The sequence below is a fragment of the Pteropus alecto genome, unplaced genomic scaffold, assembly GCF_000325575.1.
Source record: "Pteropus alecto unplaced genomic scaffold, ASM32557v1 scaffold251, whole genome shotgun sequence".
NCBI classification, from domain to species: Eukaryota; Metazoa; Chordata; class Mammalia; order Chiroptera; family Pteropodidae; genus Pteropus; species Pteropus alecto.
The window spans coordinates 4,819,484-4,838,841 of NW_006431048.1; the positions used below are offsets into that span (position 1 = coordinate 4,819,484).

General features: G+C 33.8%; 1 protein-coding gene across 5 annotated transcripts in view; it reads right to left on the reverse strand.

The window, feature by feature from the left end:
* Positions 1–1,589: 1,589 nt before the first annotated feature.
* The window catches only part of SNX4 (sorting nexin 4), a 50,269-nt gene continuing 32,500 nt past the window's right edge, over positions 1,590–19,358 (reverse strand). For all 5 annotated transcript variants that reach the window (XM_006905583.3, XM_006905582.1, XM_025052139.1 and 2 more), the window contains 6 exons: positions 11,636–11,701; positions 8,492–8,581; positions 6,949–7,048; positions 4,538–4,683; positions 3,307–3,421; positions 1,590–2,769 (listed from right to left, as the gene is read on the reverse strand). In XM_006905583.3, the coding sequence (XP_006905645.1) occupies positions 2,722–2,769; positions 3,307–3,421; positions 4,538–4,683; positions 6,949–7,048; positions 8,492–8,581; positions 11,636–11,701 (565 nt within the window). In that variant the 3' untranslated portion in view covers positions 1,590–2,721. The remainder of the gene's footprint in view (positions 2,770–3,306; positions 3,422–4,537; positions 4,684–6,948; positions 7,049–8,491; positions 8,582–11,635; positions 11,702–19,358) is intronic.

A 19,358-nucleotide genomic window follows, 5' to 3' on the forward strand; every position in this document is an offset into this window, starting at 1 on the left:
GCTATTCAGATTTTCTATTTCATCTATATCAGTTTTAGTAAGCTATTATTCTTTAAAGAATTCAATGACTTCATGTAATTTACTGGTTTAAAGTTGTCCACAACATTCCTTATTACCCTTTTAATGTCCGTAAGATCTATAACATCCCCCATTTCATTCCTGATAAGAGATAATTTGTTTTCTTTTTCTATCCACTTTTGCTAGAGGTTTAACGTTATCTTCTCAAAGAACCAACTTTTGGCTTTGTTAACTCTATTATTTCTCTGTTTTAAATATCATTGATTTTTGCTTTCTTTTAATATTTCTTCCAATTACTTTGGACTTAATTTGCTTACTTTTTTCTAGTTTCTTCCTTCCTTTCAAATATCTAAATAAAACTATATAATTTAGGAAATAAGTGTAATTCTACTGATTTGGCCTTTTATTATTTCATTTCTGTGTGTTATTCAACTGTGAAAGAAATTATTAAATCTTTTTTAGGAAAAATTTTTTTTAGGAGAATCAGTAAATTCTATCCAGGAAGAGAATATGTGTATAAATTTAAAGAATGATTATAAAGATATTAAAAGCTTAGCATTCCCATTACATAACTCTTGGTTTTTCATTCCATTCCAAGCTGGGTGTGTGTTAATTCTAAGGATGCTTGAATTTTAAGAACCCTCAGTTCCTGTTTTGGACGCTATGTTGTAATTACTAGTGACTCATTCATCCATGCTCAAGTTTTTGGATGAAAATGAAAGATAAGTGTGACTTCAGTTAATTTTAATGCTTCAACTATACCAACTGCATACACTGTCAAGATGAAATCTTCCTGTAACTAAGTATTTGCATTAATGTAATGAGTAATTTTTCTTTAGTTTCTTTATATTTACCTTTGGAAATCTAAACTCTCCATTTTAATAATTTTTTGAATTCTGATTTTTAAATACCAAAAGAGTTATTGCATATAGATTATTTTCTTTATACTTATTCTGGATAGTACGAAAAATTATTTCCATCACAAAATTACTTTAAGAGTTTTTCTTAAAGGAATGATTATGCTATGAAATAAATTTTTCAAAATCAACCCAAGTCAAAATATTCCTAGTTAAATATACATACAACCAAGTGGATATTTGTATATATTTTTTGAATATTTGTATATTTTAGAAAAGACAATAAAATATTTTTCATAATTCATCTTTGAAAACATAGGTAATTTAATTTCTCAAATTAAATCAGCTAGTAGAAAAAAAATCTAATATATTTTGCATTTAGCCTAAGGTTAGTTTGGAGAATAAGCCTTTTGATTTTTAAATGCCAAATCGGAGAGTTATTTTATTTCATGAGTCAAGAGAGACCCAATTCAATGGAAAATGTGTATCTATAGAGATTTTTGCTTCCAACAATTTTATCTTTATAAAAAGGTAAAATTTTAAAAATTGTATCTCATTTTAGCATTATACTTTTTAAAACCCAGTATTTTGGCATAAGACAAATTTATAGTTAAATACTTCAAAACATACTATGGCATGTATTATTTTCTCATGGGGCATCAGGTACTAATGTGTACATATGAGTTTGTTAAAATAATAGAGATCGTATGAAAATCAGCACGATACTTCATTTATTTATTGTATAAGTTTGGCAAACAGCACAAAAAAAACTGCAACATTTTAAACATGTAAAAAAGTCAAATGCTGAACAGTACTGGAGATTTTTTTTTTTTTTTTTTTACATAATTAGTAATAATAAGCACATGTAAGATTCAGCAAAGCTAGCAAAATGAGAGTGCTTGGCTTCTGAACATAGACCACAAAAACACATACCAAAAAACAATATAATTTATCTTCACAAAAATTACAGCCAAGCAATAGAAAAGGAGGATGTTAATAATGAAGATACTAACAGATATGTTCACTACATAAATCTTAAACATTGAAATGCTACATCTTATACCCTGAAATGCCATGTGTAGAGAGCCAAGCAGAGTAAATTTAGGCTCATCACTGAGGTTTAGAATTATTTGGGAAGAATTTAATGCTTATATGTAACATACTCAATTAAAACCTTCTATATAGCAATTCCTAGATCATAACAACGTACTTCATTATATATCTGAGAAGTTGAGTCTTCTTTGTTGGCAGTATAAAATTTCTGACCAGTATCAAAATTCTGGTAAAACACAAATGGAAGGCATTTTCTAGTGTATGCAAATGTTACAGGGGGCATCAATGAATGTGGGAGAAAATTTTAGATCTCACACTAAGTTTCTGCTGAGCTTTGTCAAACCAAACAGCTCAACTATAAGGCAAGAAAAAATAACCCCCTATAACAGATTCATGAGTCTTACCAAGTAAAGACAGGAATCCAATCTTAGGAGAAAACTCCCTACATAAACAGATTTGAAACAGCTGGCATGGAAATGAACATCTAGAAATTATCTAACATCCTGACATTCAGTCATTGGTTCAGAAGCCTGACAAACAATCTGTTGGTATATTTTATCAAATTAACTTTTTGAAATCAGCACCAGTCCCCAAAACCTCAAATTATAATATTTAATCTTCATTAAAATACATCTTTTTGTGCTATATTAACACAACTACAATCAAATTATAGAAAGCTGAATTTATTCAACATACATTTTTGTATATACTAGGTAGCAACTTAAATTTTTTTTTATTTACTTGTGCTTCTGTTTTGGGGCACTTTGATTGAAGAGAAATTCATTTCACAAGATTACATCTTGCTAAAGCATTCCTTAGCATTGGTCCAAACTTGAATTCCCTTAAAAAAAAAAAAAAAAAAAAGAGCTTAAAATGTGATTTTGGAAGTATTCTGAAAACCCAAGTATCTGGCTTGCTAGTATGCTAAATTTTATGTTTCTATCTTCTACTACAGATATCAGCTAAATGAAGGATTTACTTTAACAAACTATATCATAATCTCATTTTTCCCAAAATAATCTTTGAGCTGTTTTTCAGTCAAAGTGTCCATCACTGTTAGGAATGGTGTTTTACTGCCCTGTCCAAGAACATCCATCATATAATCAAGGTAATGTTGTTAGTATATATTTCAAATACAACCGATAAAATGGAACACACCAATTTGGAACTTTAGATGAATGCAGACTCAGTAACTGATATTTTGGTTATGATATTTCTTTCAAAATTAAGTAAAGCAATTGGAAAATATTCTGGAAAGGGAGAAGAATGGGCTTTAAAAATGAAAACGATAAATACTTTGGTCCAAATAGGAGAAATTAGTTTTAAAGAACTTTGTAAGCACTTCTGTACTTATACCTTCACTGAAACCAAAACCTACCTTTTTGCACATACTGATCTGCATGACTGCATAGCTTATGAGGGCCTCCTTTAAATCATGGTTCTTTTGTTCTTTGAAGCGTTCAATATCGGCCCAAGCATTTTTCACAAATTCTCTGAAATAAAGAGTATGACCATTATTATTATTATTTTAAGTAAACTATTTTATAAATTCACATAACCAGTTCTCATTTGAGTTTTTTATTTGTCTATATAGAGGAAAAAGGTATTGCTTATATAAGATAGTTTTATTTTTTCTTCCTAAAAACTAGTGTGAGAAAAAGCAAATATTCTTCTACATTTTATTAATCTATATTTTTGCCGTAAGAATTCCAGCTTCAAATTATTCCTATAAAACAGATATAGATGGCTCCTTGAACCAGCTCACAAGCCTAACAGATGCCACATGAAGTTGCCTTGCTGGGGTCACTGGAAAATGGACCCTCTTTTTGACAAGATGGATTATGTATCACATTTCTCATGTCCTTGCTTTAAACGGCAACTAGAGTTTTAAAAATTCTGAGAGTTTAGTTTGACTTATTTGATGCCGGCAGTTCTAAAAATTAACAAAACCACCTCTAAACCACTGATACACTCTTTGCCTTGGTCTACTCACTGCCAAATGAAAATAAGAAAAATGAAACAAACAGTGATGGCAGACCTTTAGAAACTGAATTTCTAGAAAGATTTACAGAATAATTATATGCCAACCCCTATGTAAGGCGCTGGGACATAAAGATGAAAAAGACATAGTCACTGATGTCAAAGGCCTCATAATTTAGCCAGGGACTCACACACACAGAACAACTAACTGTTATCCAGTACAAAACTGCCACACTACAGTGACATGAGCCAAGTGCTACAAGAGCCTGCGAGGATAAGAGAAGGCTTCACAAAGAAAGTACACCACAAGAGCTAGGCACTGAACAATGATCAGGCTTTTGTGAAATGACAGAAAAGAAAAGGCAGAGGAAATGTGCTAAGGATAAAAATCTTGAAAAGTACAGGAAAATATTATGAAGCTGAAACTCTCTTCTTCCTCTTTCTCACACGCTAAAACAACTGTTTCTGTAACATGATGTTTGATGAATCAAATTTCTTAGGAATTCCATCTTCGTTTTGGGAGAACAGGCTATATCTGGGGATGCTAATGAAGCTGGGAATTGTTATAAAGCAACTATCTGCCACGTAGTCTGCAGGTCTAGCTTTGTTAAACATCTCAGCATTTTTACCTGCCTTCCAGGTTTTTAGACTTCAGCTGTTGTTCTCCTTCACTTATTTGCTCTTCAAGCACTTTTATTCTGGCTTCTCTTTGCTCAGGAGTTTCTTGACCAAAGAGCTTGGTAGTCATTCCCTTCAAAGAAAATGTTCTCACAGTCTAAAAAGAAAAAGAAACAGATGAATGGTAAACAAAATATGATGTATACATACAACAAAATATTATTCAATCATAAAAAAGGAAGAAAATTGACACGTGCTCTAAAATGGATAAATCTTGAGGACATTATGCTAAAGAAAATAAGCCATTCAAAAAAAGATAAATACTGTATGATTCTACTTATAGGAGATATCTAGAGTAGTGAAATTCACAGACAGAAAATAGAATGGTGTTGCCAGGGATTGGGGGAAGAGGGAAATGGACACTTGATGCTTAATGGGTATAGTTTCAATTTTGCAAGATGAAAAGAGCTCTGGAGACTGGATGCACAACAATGTGAATGTACTTAATACTACTGAACTGCACACTTAGAAATAGTTAAGATGACAAATTTTGTTATGTACATTTTACAATTAAATATTTTTTAAAAAAGGAAATAGAAAACTTTTGCCATTTCCCCCCTAGCTCAGACAAAAGCACCATAAGCCTTATAACCAAGAAGCTCTTAATATGATTGCTAACACTGGAATAATATGAAATAGTCAAAAAGGGTAAAATTCTGACTGAACTTCTTAGCTGAATGAAAAATTTCTAGCTGAAGTATTAGGCAAGTTATTTCTTTATATTGGTGGTCATATCTTTTAAAATTACTCTGTAACACTTCTGTGTATTTATCCTAAGAAACCCAAAACACTACTTTGGGCCATGTGCATCCTCCATACGTTCACTGTAGCATTATTTACAATGTACCAAGATACAGAAACAACCTGAGTACCATCAATGAATGAATGGATAAAGAAGAGGTGGTACACATATACAACAGAATATTACTCAGCCATAAAAAAAGAATGAAATCTTGCCATCTACAACAACATGGGTAGACCTCAAGGGTATCATGCTGAGTGGAGTAAGTTAGACAGAAAAAGACACATGCCATATAATTTCACTTATACGTGGACTCTAAAGAACAAAATAAATGAACAAACGAAACAGAAACAAACTCATACAGAGAACATTTTGATGGTTGCCAAATGCAATAGAGATTGGGTGAACAGGTGCAAAATGGGAAGGGATTAAAAAATACAAATTGGTAGTTACAAAATAGTTATGGGGATGTAAAGTACAGCATAAGAAATACAGTCAATAATATTGTAACAACTATACATGGTATCAGATAGGTACGAGATTTATCAGGGTGACTACTTTATACGTTATAAAAATGTCTGATTACTATGTTATACACCTGAAACTAGTATAATATTGTATGTCAACTGTAACTGAAAAATAAAATAAAAATAAAATAAAATTACTGACATAAAAGATAAAATTCAACAGGCAAAAATGGAGATAAACCAAAGAAAACATACTTAAAATCGGCATAACTCACACTGAGACTTGAGCATCTTTAATAAAATAGGATGCCTAAGCCCAAGCCTCAAGCTTCACTGCTTTAACACTTCCTCACTCTCTGGAGTTGACTGAAGGAAACACTTTTCCCTTCATATGCAGGAAGAGAGAACCAAGCTCCCTGAAAATGGCCTGGGAATTCCCTTTGACTTTTAAAAATAAATTAAGACTACTGTATATCTATTTCACGGTCAAAGGTCTTTTCCCACATATATCAATGACTTTTCATACACGTAGCAAGTGGATAACCTATAAGGACTTTTAAAACTAACATAGTTGTCAACTATGAAGTGACTTATAAATTATAAATGGTAGCATTGTCGGGGCTTCATTACTTCCAGATTGTGTGCTCTTACTGTGAGAGCTAATTTATTCCAATAAAAGGCCGACTGTAAAAATGACCTGAGTGTAATACAATAAGATATGGAATTTTCTTCACAAGTACTCACTGTAAGCATTCAAGAATAAAGTACACAAAAAGTTCCTTGTTAGAGAGAGGCACTCATTCTAACTGGGTACGGCTTTTCAAAGAAAATTAAAATTTCTCTAATATACCTTATAAAATTAAACCTGACAAAGGTCATTATTTCAATCCCAAAGAATAAGGTTTTTCCACTTGGACTTTATCAGAAATGAGATGATACTTATCACACAGAGCAACCTTAGCAAAATGTCTTATAATACCATATAATACAGCTTACATCTTTTTATATCAAGATCACAACCCAAAGAATTATAAAGTTGCCCACAAATTATTCCTCTGTAAAAACTAAAGGCATCCTGAGTATTACAACTGCAGCCCATTCCACATAAGGCTTGATACAACAATACCAGAGACCTAAGTGGAAAAACACTCACCCCAGTTGCCAGTTCCTCACACTGCTGCTTCTTGGATGCTAAGTCCTGAGCAGCCATCTCCAAGTCATACTGCATGAGTTCGTGTTTCCTGCACACAGCGCTAGGGATGAAAAAAAGTGTTGCTATTTAATTTTTGTGGCTTCTCTTTTAACATGTTCGAATATTTTTCATGGGTAAAAAGGAGGCATTACAATGTTTACTAAGGTCAAAACTTGTGTACCCAGAATTTTCAAGTTTAAAGGCAGTAACCCAACATTAAAAACTAAACATAGCTAAACCTAAGCATAAAAACTTTATATATGTAAAACAAAAATAGGCTTTTTCTAGATATTTAAATTTTTTTTGATAAACATATTATCACATCATTAAAAAAAAAGAATCTTCATATAACACAGAAACTAATGCTATAATCTCACATAGACACTGAGTATTCTTTGAAAAGATATCTCAAAGTGTTCTTCTTTTTTTATTTAGAAATGTCTTAGTTTTTTTTTTTATCATAAAAGTAATCCATGCTCACTGGAAAAAAAAAAAAGGTTCTAATACAGAAATGCATAAAGAAAACTTTCAAGATTCCTCTCTTTTCTCCAATCCCACTATCCAGACAAAATCCATGTTAATAGATAGTGTATGTCCTTCCAGACTTTAGCTAGGCATTTATAAATACACATATCTACATGCCCTAAGTGATTCCACATCTTTTCTTACTTAACTACATACCATGAACTTGTTTCCTTATCAATATACATTAACCTTTTCCATAATTTTTAAGAGCTACAGAAAATTCCACTGTATTCACAGCAACTTTCTTTTCCTTTGTAACTTAAAAATACCTTGGTGAACTTTTTACTACTCAAAGCTCTATAAGGGAAAAGGCTAACAATATATTTTCACACTAGTTACTGAACTGGTTACTGAATGGATACTGCTCCGCTGTTTTACTAACAGAATTTTTATACTGCTGTTAAAAAGTGACAGGAAAATGACCAAAAGTAGCTACAACCAAAAGCCACCTATTACAGGAAAATGATTCACTTTTCTAAAATAGAAAAAATACAGTAACTTCTTAATTAACTATGACTATCTACCAGAGCTCTGTTTGTCTCTGCAGGAGATACCATAAACACAGGAGACAAAGTTCTGATAGTAAGTAGTTTTACAACCTTACTGAGGACATAAGATATGCAGTTACGGAAAAAATTACCGAATAAAAATGGCAATATACAACCTAGTAACAGATAGTGGTATACACACACTCAATCTGTTCTTTGTTTTCAATCTTCAGACTAAAAAAAAGTAGAAACAACAACATACAGACAGATGCCGGAGACTAACAGTTTTTTGTCAATATAACGTTTCAAGGGCAGGGACTGTCTTAAATTTCTTTGTCTATCATTCTGCAACACAGAGGAATAAAAAGAAACCTCATTCAATATGTGGAATAATAAATTCGTTTAAAAATCACCTTACTATCTCTATTTTTAAGTACATTTATAGAGAGTGGTGACCAGCTACAGGGCTACAGCTGGAACACAACACTCACCGTAGTGCTTCTGCATAAAAAAGATACTCCTTTAACTGATCTGCATAATGTTCTTCATCTTCCAAAATATCATCAATAGAAGACGCATACCTGTTTAAAAACAAACAAACAAACAAACAAACAAAACACTACAGAACTTTTATCAGGACATAAAGTGCCAGTGTTCTAAAGAAGAGCTATTCAGAGTGTGGTCCATAGACCACTTGCTACCTATCAGTGACAGAAAGAACAGAAAGTGAGAATAAGCATTAAGAACCATTTGTAGCAATTTTTAATTACCAAGACAATTTTACTGAATTTTACCAAGATGTTTCAATCAGCAATGACTTGGAAGAAAGAAAGAAAAAAAAAAGATCCTTCTTACAAGTAGCTGAAGATGCACTGTAAGACTGTATTATTTTTTTTTCAAAGATATTATAAAAGGGCTACAAAATCTGTAGGAAGAGTAACAGTTTAGTATAACTGATGTACACAGTGTTCCTCTGTAGTAACTACATAGAGTAATACCAAAAAACTACCAAAGGAAAAGTCAAGCAAAAAAAGATTACAGAAAATTTTAGAAACCTTATTTCCTTCTAATTCTCAATAGCAAATTCTACTTTGATACAGACAAACTCCTCATTGTCATGCCATTCTCGTTCCTGGTTCTGAGTCTTTCCTTGTCAGAAATGCAATGGCTCTCCACATTGCTTCTCCAAATCTTACAAGTACATGTCTCAACACCTGTAGGAAATCTCAGACTACTTTAGTCTTTATTCATCACTCTACTTCTGACCTCTTGGCAACAATTTAGAATTTAAACATTATCAAAGTAACATCTTGAGTACTGGTTTTACTTCTCTGATCACATTATAAATTCTGTAAGGATATGGGCTGCTTCATTTACTACTTCTGTGTGGTATAATGGTCATGCTTTTTTCAAATTAACTTTGATTCCTTAGCATGGGAATAAAAGAAAAATGTAGTTTATGTTCCCAGGCCTGCTTTATGTAGGTAAAGTTTACTGAAGTTCTAAAAATAAATAAGTAAACTTAAGTTAAAGTTCACTGAAAAGCAATGTGCTTACAGGATTTATAAAAGTAGACAAATTATATATTCCATAATTATAAATTTACATTTGTAGATTGTGGAATTTCTTCTATGTGCCCAAAAAAAGTCTTAAGAATTACTATTTTGAGTAGGAAAAGCTGCCTTTAGTTCATTAATCTATGATTCTGAAAGAGTTAATGTTAAGGAAACCAAAAAGAACCATAGGGCTGGTGGCTTGAACATAGAAATAAATAGTACAATATTGGGTAGAAAAGTATAAGTGGTAAAGGATTTTTGCTATCAGTACTGAGATTAATTTTATCTTAACACTTTAAATAAATCAATTGGAAGGATAATCCTAGATTCCTGCAAATATTGAAAATATTTTGTCAACAGAGTGCAGAAAAACTTAACAAACTGGTTGAAAAGTAGCCAGTTAGCTTGAATATAAGCCAAAGGAAAATAATACTTAGATTTTTGGATTTTTATTGAGTTGTAGTTATTTATATATTGTGATTGAAAATGTTTATTCCCAGTCTGTGGCCTGCCTCTTCATTATCTTAATTGTGAGTGTGTATGTGTGGTAAAATATACATAACATAAAATTTATCTTAACAATTAAGTGTACACTTCAGTGGCATAAAGTATATTCACACTGTTGTACAACCATTATCACTGTCTAACTTCAGAACTTTTCATCTTCCTCAAATGAAACGAAACTATAACCACCGAACAGTAATTCCCACATTCCTCTCTCCCTGAATAGGATCTTTTGATAGGCAGTTTTTACTTTTGATGAAGAACAATTTACCATTAAAAATTTCTCTTTTCATGTTCTCTTTAAGAAATCTTTGCTTATTCAAAGGCTGCAACAATATTTTCCTATGTTTTCTACTAAAAGCTAAAATTTTAACTTTTACACTTATGTATATGATCCAAATTAAATTAGCTTTTAGGTAAGATGTGAGATATGGCTCAAGGTTCATTTTTCCCCCCAAGTAGATATCCAGTTATTTCCAGAACCATTTCTTGAAATCGACTATATGAATGTGGGTCTATTTCTGACTCCATTCTGTTCCACTGATATGTTTATCTCAACACCTTACTATTTTGATAATTATAACTTTATAGTAAATTTTGAAATCAGGTAACATATGCCAGGTAATATATTCTTGGTTTTTTTCCAAGATTGTTTTAGCTACTCTAGGTCCTCTGAATTTCCATACAAATTTTAGAATCAGCTTACAAATTTTTATTTAAAAAAATCACTGGAATTTTGATAGGGATTGCAATCTGGGAAAAATGGTCATATTAAACACTACTGAGTCTTCCAATCCATGAAAGTGGTTTATCTCTCCATTTATTTAGGTCTTTCTCTCAGCAATGTTTATATATAAAGTTTTCAGTGCAGAGGTTTTACACATCTTTCATTAATCTCTAAGTATTCTGTTTTGATGCTATTATAAGTAGCATTGTTTTAAAATTTTTATTTTCCAATTGTTGCTAGTGTGTAAAAATAATTTTTTATATATTGATCCTGTATCCTGCATCCTTGTTAAATTCAGTTGTTAGTTCTGATTTTGATTGATTCTTTATGATTGTCTGTGTAAAAGATTCTGTTGACTACAAATAAAAATGGTTTTACTTCTTAGATTTTTGGCTCTTGTTTGGTATTCCTGCCTCATTGCAAAACTAAGACCTCTAGGACAATGTTTACTATAAGTGGTGAGAGCAGACAGCCTTGGCTTGTTCCTCATCTTAGAAGAAAGCATCAATATTTCGCTATTAAGTACAATATTAGCTTTAAGTTTTAGACTGAGAAAATTCCTTTTTTTCTAGTTTGATGAGAATTTTTACTGTGAATGAATACTGAAATGTTTTTTCTACACATATTGAAATGAACATACAGATATTCTTCTTTATTTTGCTAATATGTGAATCAGACTGATTGGTTTTTGAATGTTAAATTAACCTTGCATTGCTGAGATAAACTCCTGTACACACAAAGCATGATAATAAATGCCAGTAAACCTGATAAAAACAGAACAGAAAATCATTAATACTTCACCGCTAATCTTCACCTCAGGTTTTACCTTAAATTCTCTAGGTACTTACACATCCATATGATGACCGGCACTCTGTAGTCCATCACCCATTTCTTTTTCTATAGCACTCCATTCACTAGGAAGAAAAAGACAAAACCAAAAACATGAATTAGATATGGAACATTAAATGGAATCTTGTAAAAGGTTTTTTCCTATTTAGCTTTTAAACTATATATGGTATCTGTATCTGGATTTATTTTGTGATGCAAATATGCTGCTTTCTCCTTAACTTTAACAACTAAAAGCAAGTAAAGGCTTTAAAATGTTAGTTCAAAAGTTGATACCTGCTACTGTTAAGTGCAAAGTAAGTATCATACAAAACAGCTTCTGCTTATAAATAACTTTCTCAGGGAGGGTGCCTATTTAAATCAATTGTGGAGCTTTAGAAGCTATGGATGCTGGCCCTGCTCTTCATCAACTTGATCAGAACCTCTGGGGTAGAGCCGAAGTATGTATATTTTTAAACATGCCACAGAGGATTCTGATGAACACATCTGATTACATGCCACTGTGTTAACAGCTAAAAGAAAAAGACGATGGTACAGTAACAGGTGCACAATGAAATTTCAGTAATTTGAACTACTATTTCATAAGAAAATCTACCAGAAACCATGAATCATTTTGTCATTTCTGTGAAATGCTGCAAATAAAAATTCCTTTTTATGGAAGCTATACATGTAGATTATAACAAACTGAAAATAAATCTATGTAGAATAGTGGTTTAATGATTTCAAACGCACATTTTTACTACTTAAATAAAGTTGTTTTAAGTCACTTGTTTATGACAAAGACAAAAAGAGGTTTTTTTAGAACTTGATTTGAAACAAGAATAAATTAAGTGGTTTAAGATGTTATCATCTTATGTTGATAAGCTCCTCAGCTGAGCAGACACTGGATTATAAATACTGAGTTTTATAGTATTATAAGCTCTCAAATAGTGAGGACTATTTGAGAGCTTTGGTTTTGGCGAGGGGACTCTTCACTAACCAAAAAATTCTCCAAAGTCCCTTGGGGCATTAGCTCCTGCTGTATTAAGAGTTACTCTCTTAAGGACAGTGGCTCACTGGCCCCACAAGGAAGTCAGCCTGCCTGCCAACACCAGCTTTTCTGTTCCCTAGCAACGTGCTCTAGCAACAGGGGACGTCTGCTTTTGCGCTGCCAACTAGAAATCAGCTCTTGGTTGGTCACTGCCTCATACAAAGAGGTGTACCTCGTATTAAATTTGTACTTTATTCCTTCGTCTCCCCTTGCCTAGAACTATAGTGTGATTAATCTGTCATTTGTTTAAAGTTTGTCATTTCTTTATTTGGCTTATTAGAAAATATTCTTTATTGGCTATTATCCTGTATGCTACTGGTTTTTGAAATTATTATCATTCCCACAGCTAACCTGTGCTAAATAAATTGCTGTCAAAGACAACTCAGTTTCTTGGCATAATTTTTGTTGCCTCCACAAAACAATCTATAATCCAAAATATTGAGATAACGTAAGTTGATATGTTTCCTTCTAGTCTTTTTATTTACTGACTTTAATGTGTCTGAGATCATATAACATATGTAATTTTGTACCATGCATTTCCCCCTTAACAGTATTTTCCTGTATTATTAAAATAATCTGTTCTAAGCAGTTTCGGATGGCAACTCATAGTTCTTTAAACCATTTTCCTGGCAATTCAGGTTGTTTCCAATTTTTCTGCTATGTAAAGAATGTATGATAAATATCTTCAATTGCACCATAAAAGAACACCTTAAATACTATTATTCTGTTAACCTATAGTTTTTAGACACTGTTCTTGAAATATCAGATATGCTTATAGTACTCGAAGGAAAAAAGTCACATGGTTTTTAATATTGTCAAGGAAGCAAAACAAACATAAATCACATATATAACAGTACAGTTATGATTAAGTAACAAAATAAGTAAGACTCCCTTTGATAATCTTCCCTCATGTTTACTCTCAAAATAGTAATAACAACAGTTAAACTTTCTTTTAGTGCTTTGCTGTTTTTCCAAATGGATTTTTAACAATCTCTAGCTATGTTATCTAAGTTCTAAAGCCATATTTCTAATGCCTAGAGAACAGTTCTGCCTTTATATACCTCTGTCATTTCAAATTAGAAGTATCCAAAGCTCAGTTCTCCACATGAAAAAGAAGACAATTCTGCATTTGTATAACTTTGTCACTTCCAATTCAACATATCCAAAGCCCCTTTCTTCACATGAAAAAGAAAATCTAGGGGTTTTGGCAGATTACCAGCATAACTAGCCATGTGTAAGGTAGCAATCAGAGTTAATGTAACTATAGCTCATGTTAATAGAATTAATGGACAGTCCAGATCAACCATCTATTAGATGACCTGCAAGTTATTTCATACATCTAATCTTTGAGCACCTTTTTATGGGATACCAACTCAAGGTCAAGATAATCAAATTCAATTCCTTTTTTTTTTAACAAACAAGACTAAAATCTAGTTCAAGGAAGGTATGACTTACACTTAATCATCTTCATAGTCTTGTTAAATGGTTTAGTGCCTGATAAATACTTGGCATTTATAGTTGGCACGTAAAATAAAAGAATGAACCAATAAATGAACTAATAAATGTGAGGAGAGAAACACGTACTGAGTTCTACATATCACCACTGCTAGGCACAAGACCTCTCCCCTCATGGTACATGTGGTCTGGCCCTGTGCTACTCAAACCGTGGTCTAGCAGCAGCGTCACCAAGAAACTTGTTAGAAACGCAGAATCACAAGAACCAGTCCATTATCTACTGAGTCAGAACATTTATTTTAACAGTTTTCTAGGTGACTTGTAAGCCCATTCAAATGTAAGCAGCACTAGCTAAACAAAGGTTCTAACCCAGGGTCCATGGATATTTCTATGATTGGAAATAGAAAACCAGTTTGGTGGGAACAGGGGGAAACTATCAACATATGAAGAGCTATTAAAGGGTAGAAGGACTTAGCTTTAACTTTATAAGATATATAATTACTATAGTAAAGTACTTAATGGGTGGCTGATGGTCCTCAATAAACCAGATCAAAGAGGTTCACTGATCTTTGCAGCATCTTATGAAGACTTTAAACGTTTTCCCTAAGGGAGGAAAATCACAAATAGACAACTCAAAATCCATCCTCACCTTTTGGATTAAGAACCCTGAACTATATAAAACCACCAAGGTCCCTCCTGCTCTAGTATTTTACCATTTTGTTAAAGAAAGGAAAAGACTCCAAGAATGTGGGAAGCAGCAAGATTTGGGGCATTGAAAATATTATTACCACAAAAATAGAGATTTAGAGCTAAATTTAGTTCTCCCAATCTGGTGTTTATCAGGGATAGAGGCACAAGAGGGAAAGCCTCCAACCCAAAGCAGGCCTGTGGTAATAGGTTTTGTTTATACTTCTGTATAAGATTTCATTTAAGCAAAGTTCCAGGCTAAGAAAGGGTTTGAAAATCAGTCTCCTCATTTCACCCCACAATTGAATAATAACAAGGAAAAAAGTTCTGAAATATCCTAAACTTAAATTACAGCAGGCAGGAGGGTGGAAGAGACAAGAGAGATTAACCAAGCTGCAGGCCAAAACCAACAAAAGACTGCTTACATTCCTGAATGTAAATTGAAATTGTGAATTAACTTCCAGGTGGCTATTTCCTCTAGAGAAAATAATCCAGTAGCAGATCATCAGGTACCACCAGGTGCCACCACATCTTGCTTAGGCATGAACTTTCTGGACTACTACTCACAACCAATCCAAAATAGCAAACACTTCTTCCTTACGGACTATGCATGTACCTCAGAACTAGCCCTGCTTCCCCTTCTCACACTCCCTCTTTCAAAATAAAGTGTTTCTTCTCCAGACTTAATGTATAAAAGCCCAGTCAGCTTCAGGACAGCAGCTGTGATGTCTTCTCCATCTAGCTCTGCTGATGATGACTTTTACTGCATGCCCCAGGACCTGATCCTTTTTATGGCTAGCATATGGCTCAATAAAATCATTCTTTCAAAAAAATTTGTGGCAGTTAAGGGTTTTATTTTATGACAGACACTTAAAATTAGGCTCAGAGATCTAATATGGTTTACTCAAAGTCAAGCAGCTGATCAGAGACAGAGCTAAGATTAGCATCAACTGCCAATAGTGTTCTATCTACTAATCGCAACCTACAACACCTCTGGTTTTTGATTTTATTATAAAGAGCTCTTTACCTCCACTTACCATGTACACGGCCAAAAAATTTTTTAAAGTATACATCCTGGGTCTTTGAGCTCTGAGGTTATATGAGTTTTGTGTATCCCTAATCATGTGTACATGGCTTTTTGAAAGAAATTTGCTTGTGAATTTTCCTGCAATCCCTAAAAAGGAATTATACCAATTAACTTCTGCTCTTCTCAACATCCTGTGAATTACTAACACCCTCCCCTTTGAAGCCCCAGGCCCCTATCCCATTCCTTTGCTCAGGATTACATGCCCTTGAGTCTCATATCTTTGAGGCTCCCCTTAAGTATGAAATTAAATTTGTTTTTTCCTCCCGTTAATCTGTCTTATGCTAATGTAATTATTAGACCAACCAAAGAATCTAGAAAGGAAGAAGGGAAAAGTTTTTCTGCCCCACAGCCCAATTTTCCTAAAAGATGAGCTGATTTCCTACCAATCAGCTAAGAAACCATATTACCAGCCCAACGGGAAAAAAGAGCAAAAGAAATATAGACAACTTATGAAACAGGGGGAACAAAATGGCTGTTAATCATTAGGAAAAAAGTTTGACTTCATTCATAATTAAGAGGAATGTAAATTACAACTATAGTGAGAAACCATTTTGCATCATCAGTCTAGAAAAGACAAAAGTTTGCTAACTTTTGTTTTTGCTAACAATGTTTGCGGGAGGGTGTGAGGAAACGGATACTAATATTTTGTTGGTGAAACTTTAACATCTTTATATAGGACAATTTGACAATATCTGCCCAAACTACAAACGCAATTATCCTTAGACCCAGTAATAACATTTAGAGAATTTTATCCTACACATGTATTTGCACAAGTGTGAAATGACATGAACAAGAATTTTTATTCCAGCGTTGAATGCAACTGCATAAGACTGGAAATAATTATCAAGAAGAACTGGTTAAATAATTATAATAATATAAAGCCCAATACAGTAAACATGTTGTTATTTACTGATAAAAATATATCTTGGAGAGTAGTTTTTTAAGTGAAAAAAGCAAGGTAAAGCAAGCAAACATAGCAATGCATACAACATGCTCCATTTTTATGTTAAAAAAAAGAAGACATGGATTTGTTTGTAGTTAATATATTACATTTATAATACAACATTTTACTACAAAGATACACAAGAAACCAAGAGACAAATATTAGTTGCCTCAGAATAGGCAACTTGGGTGGATGGCAGACAAGAGTGAGGAGACTTAATTGTATAAGCTTTTGTTTCTGTTGAATTTTGTGCCATATCAATGTATTACCTATTTAAACATGTAAAATGAGTTATATTTTTAAATTAATTCAATCGAAAGGACTGATAATGGAACAATAGCAAGATTTATTTTTAATTAAAAGACTTGGGGAGGCCAAGCAAAATAGTGTAGATAGAGGCTTTGGTCATCTCCTCTTGTGACCACATCAAAGTTGTGATGGAAATGTGAAGCAAACAGCAAGCAGAGTTGCCTGGGGTCTAGATAAACAGAAGCCTTATAACTAGGGAGAGAAATAAGAAATCATCCTGCAATGGTAGGAGGTAGGAGGGGGCGAAGACACGAGGCTGCCCAGTCCTAAGCGGCTGAGTGGGGCAGAGGCTATGGCAGTGACAGCCAGCAGCTGTGGACATTCCTCTTAAAGGTGCCAAGTCCGCAACCAGACTTTCGCAGTGACAGACTTGCTTGCTCTGAGTACCAGCATCCAGTCGGCTGCTTGGGGGAAACCAGGGACTTACATGGGGACACCAAGTTGTTGGAGTGAGAGCCAGAGTCAAGGTTTTCTCTGGGCAGAAGTGCCAGTGGTTTCCATTGTTCCTCTATTGAGCCCTATACCCTCTCCCAGTGGGAGGACACAGCACCACCACAGCTGAGACTTCATCAAACTGGATAACACAGGTTGCTCCACCAAGAGGATTCCCTGAAACTCCACCTCCCCCAACTCACGGCCCTACCCAAGCCACATCCAGTTGTGTCCTTGGCAAATCCTGGGCTACCTGCTGAGCAGCTCCAAGACCCACATTGGTGGCAGTTGACCTTGGTTTCTAGAATGGTCTCTTGAGGCAACTATAAGCACAGCATCTGTGGACTACTTGCTGAATCTTAACAGGTGGTCCTAGAGGGGCACAGGATGGGGCTAAACTTGGCCTGCAGCTGAACCCATGTCAGGACTGTGCCACTGGACACCTACTAAACAAAGCCGTACTAATAAGACCGGAAGACTTAGGAGCTTCACTTAGTACATAGAAACAGACACAGAAAGGCAGCCAAAAAGGGAAGACAAAGAAGCAGAAACCATATGAAAGAACAGAACAGAGATCCAGAAAAAATGGAGCAATATAACAGATGCAGAGTTCAAAACACTGGCATGCTCAATGAACTTAGGGGAAGTGTAGATAAAATTAGTGAAAGCTTTAACGAAGAGATAAAAAAAAAAAAAAAACATAAAAATGGAAATGAATATTATAAAAAGGAACCAGTCAGAAATGAAGAACACATTATCCAAGATGAAGAGTATATTACAGGGAATCAACAGAGTGGATGAAGAAGAGGCTCGAATCACTGATAGAGAACGGAGGAGCCAAGGACACCCAATCAGAACAGCAAGAAAAAAGAGGCCAAGAGTATAATAATTTAAGGACCCTATGCGACACAATTAAATGTAACAACATCTACGTCATAGGAGTATCTGGAGGAGAGGGAGAACAAGAAGTTGAAAACATATTTGAAGAAATAATGATGGAAAACATCCCTAACCTAGTGAAGGAAATAGATGTACAACCCCAGGAAGCTCAGAGAGTCCCCAAAGAGAGAATCTTAAAAGCAGCAAGAGAAAAACAGTTACCTACAAGGAGCACCCATAAAACTGGTAGCTGATTTCTCAAAAGAAACTTTGCAGAACAGAAGGGCTTGGCACAAAATATTCAACGTGATGAAAACCCAGGATCTACAACCAGGAATACTTTATCCAGCAAAGCTATCATTTAGAGTCAAAGGACAGATAAAGTTTCCCACACACGCACAAAAAAAAAGCTAAAGAAATTCATCAATGCCAAACCAGTATTACAGGAAATATTGGAGGGACTTCTTTAAGAAGAAAAAACATGTATCAAAAAGATGAATAAAGAATGGTAACAACTACATCTCTATCAACAAGTACTTCAAATGGAAAAGAATTAAATGCTCCAAAAAAATAGGATGGCTGAATGGATAAGAAAGCAAGATCCCTACATACGCTGCCTACAAGAGATTCACATCAGTTTAAAAGACACACACAGACTAAAAGAAAGGGATGGAAAAAAAAATTGCCCTGATGGAACTAGAGGGTACTGCGCTGAGTGAAGTCAGACAGATAGAGAAAGACAAATATCACATGATTTCACGTACATGTGGAATCTAAAGAACAAAATAAATAACAACAACAAAAATGAAAACAAACTCAGATACAGATAATGTTTTGAGGGCTATGAGACAGGAGGGAGGTGGGGAAGTGAAAAAGGGCGAAGGGATTAAGAAGTAAAAATGG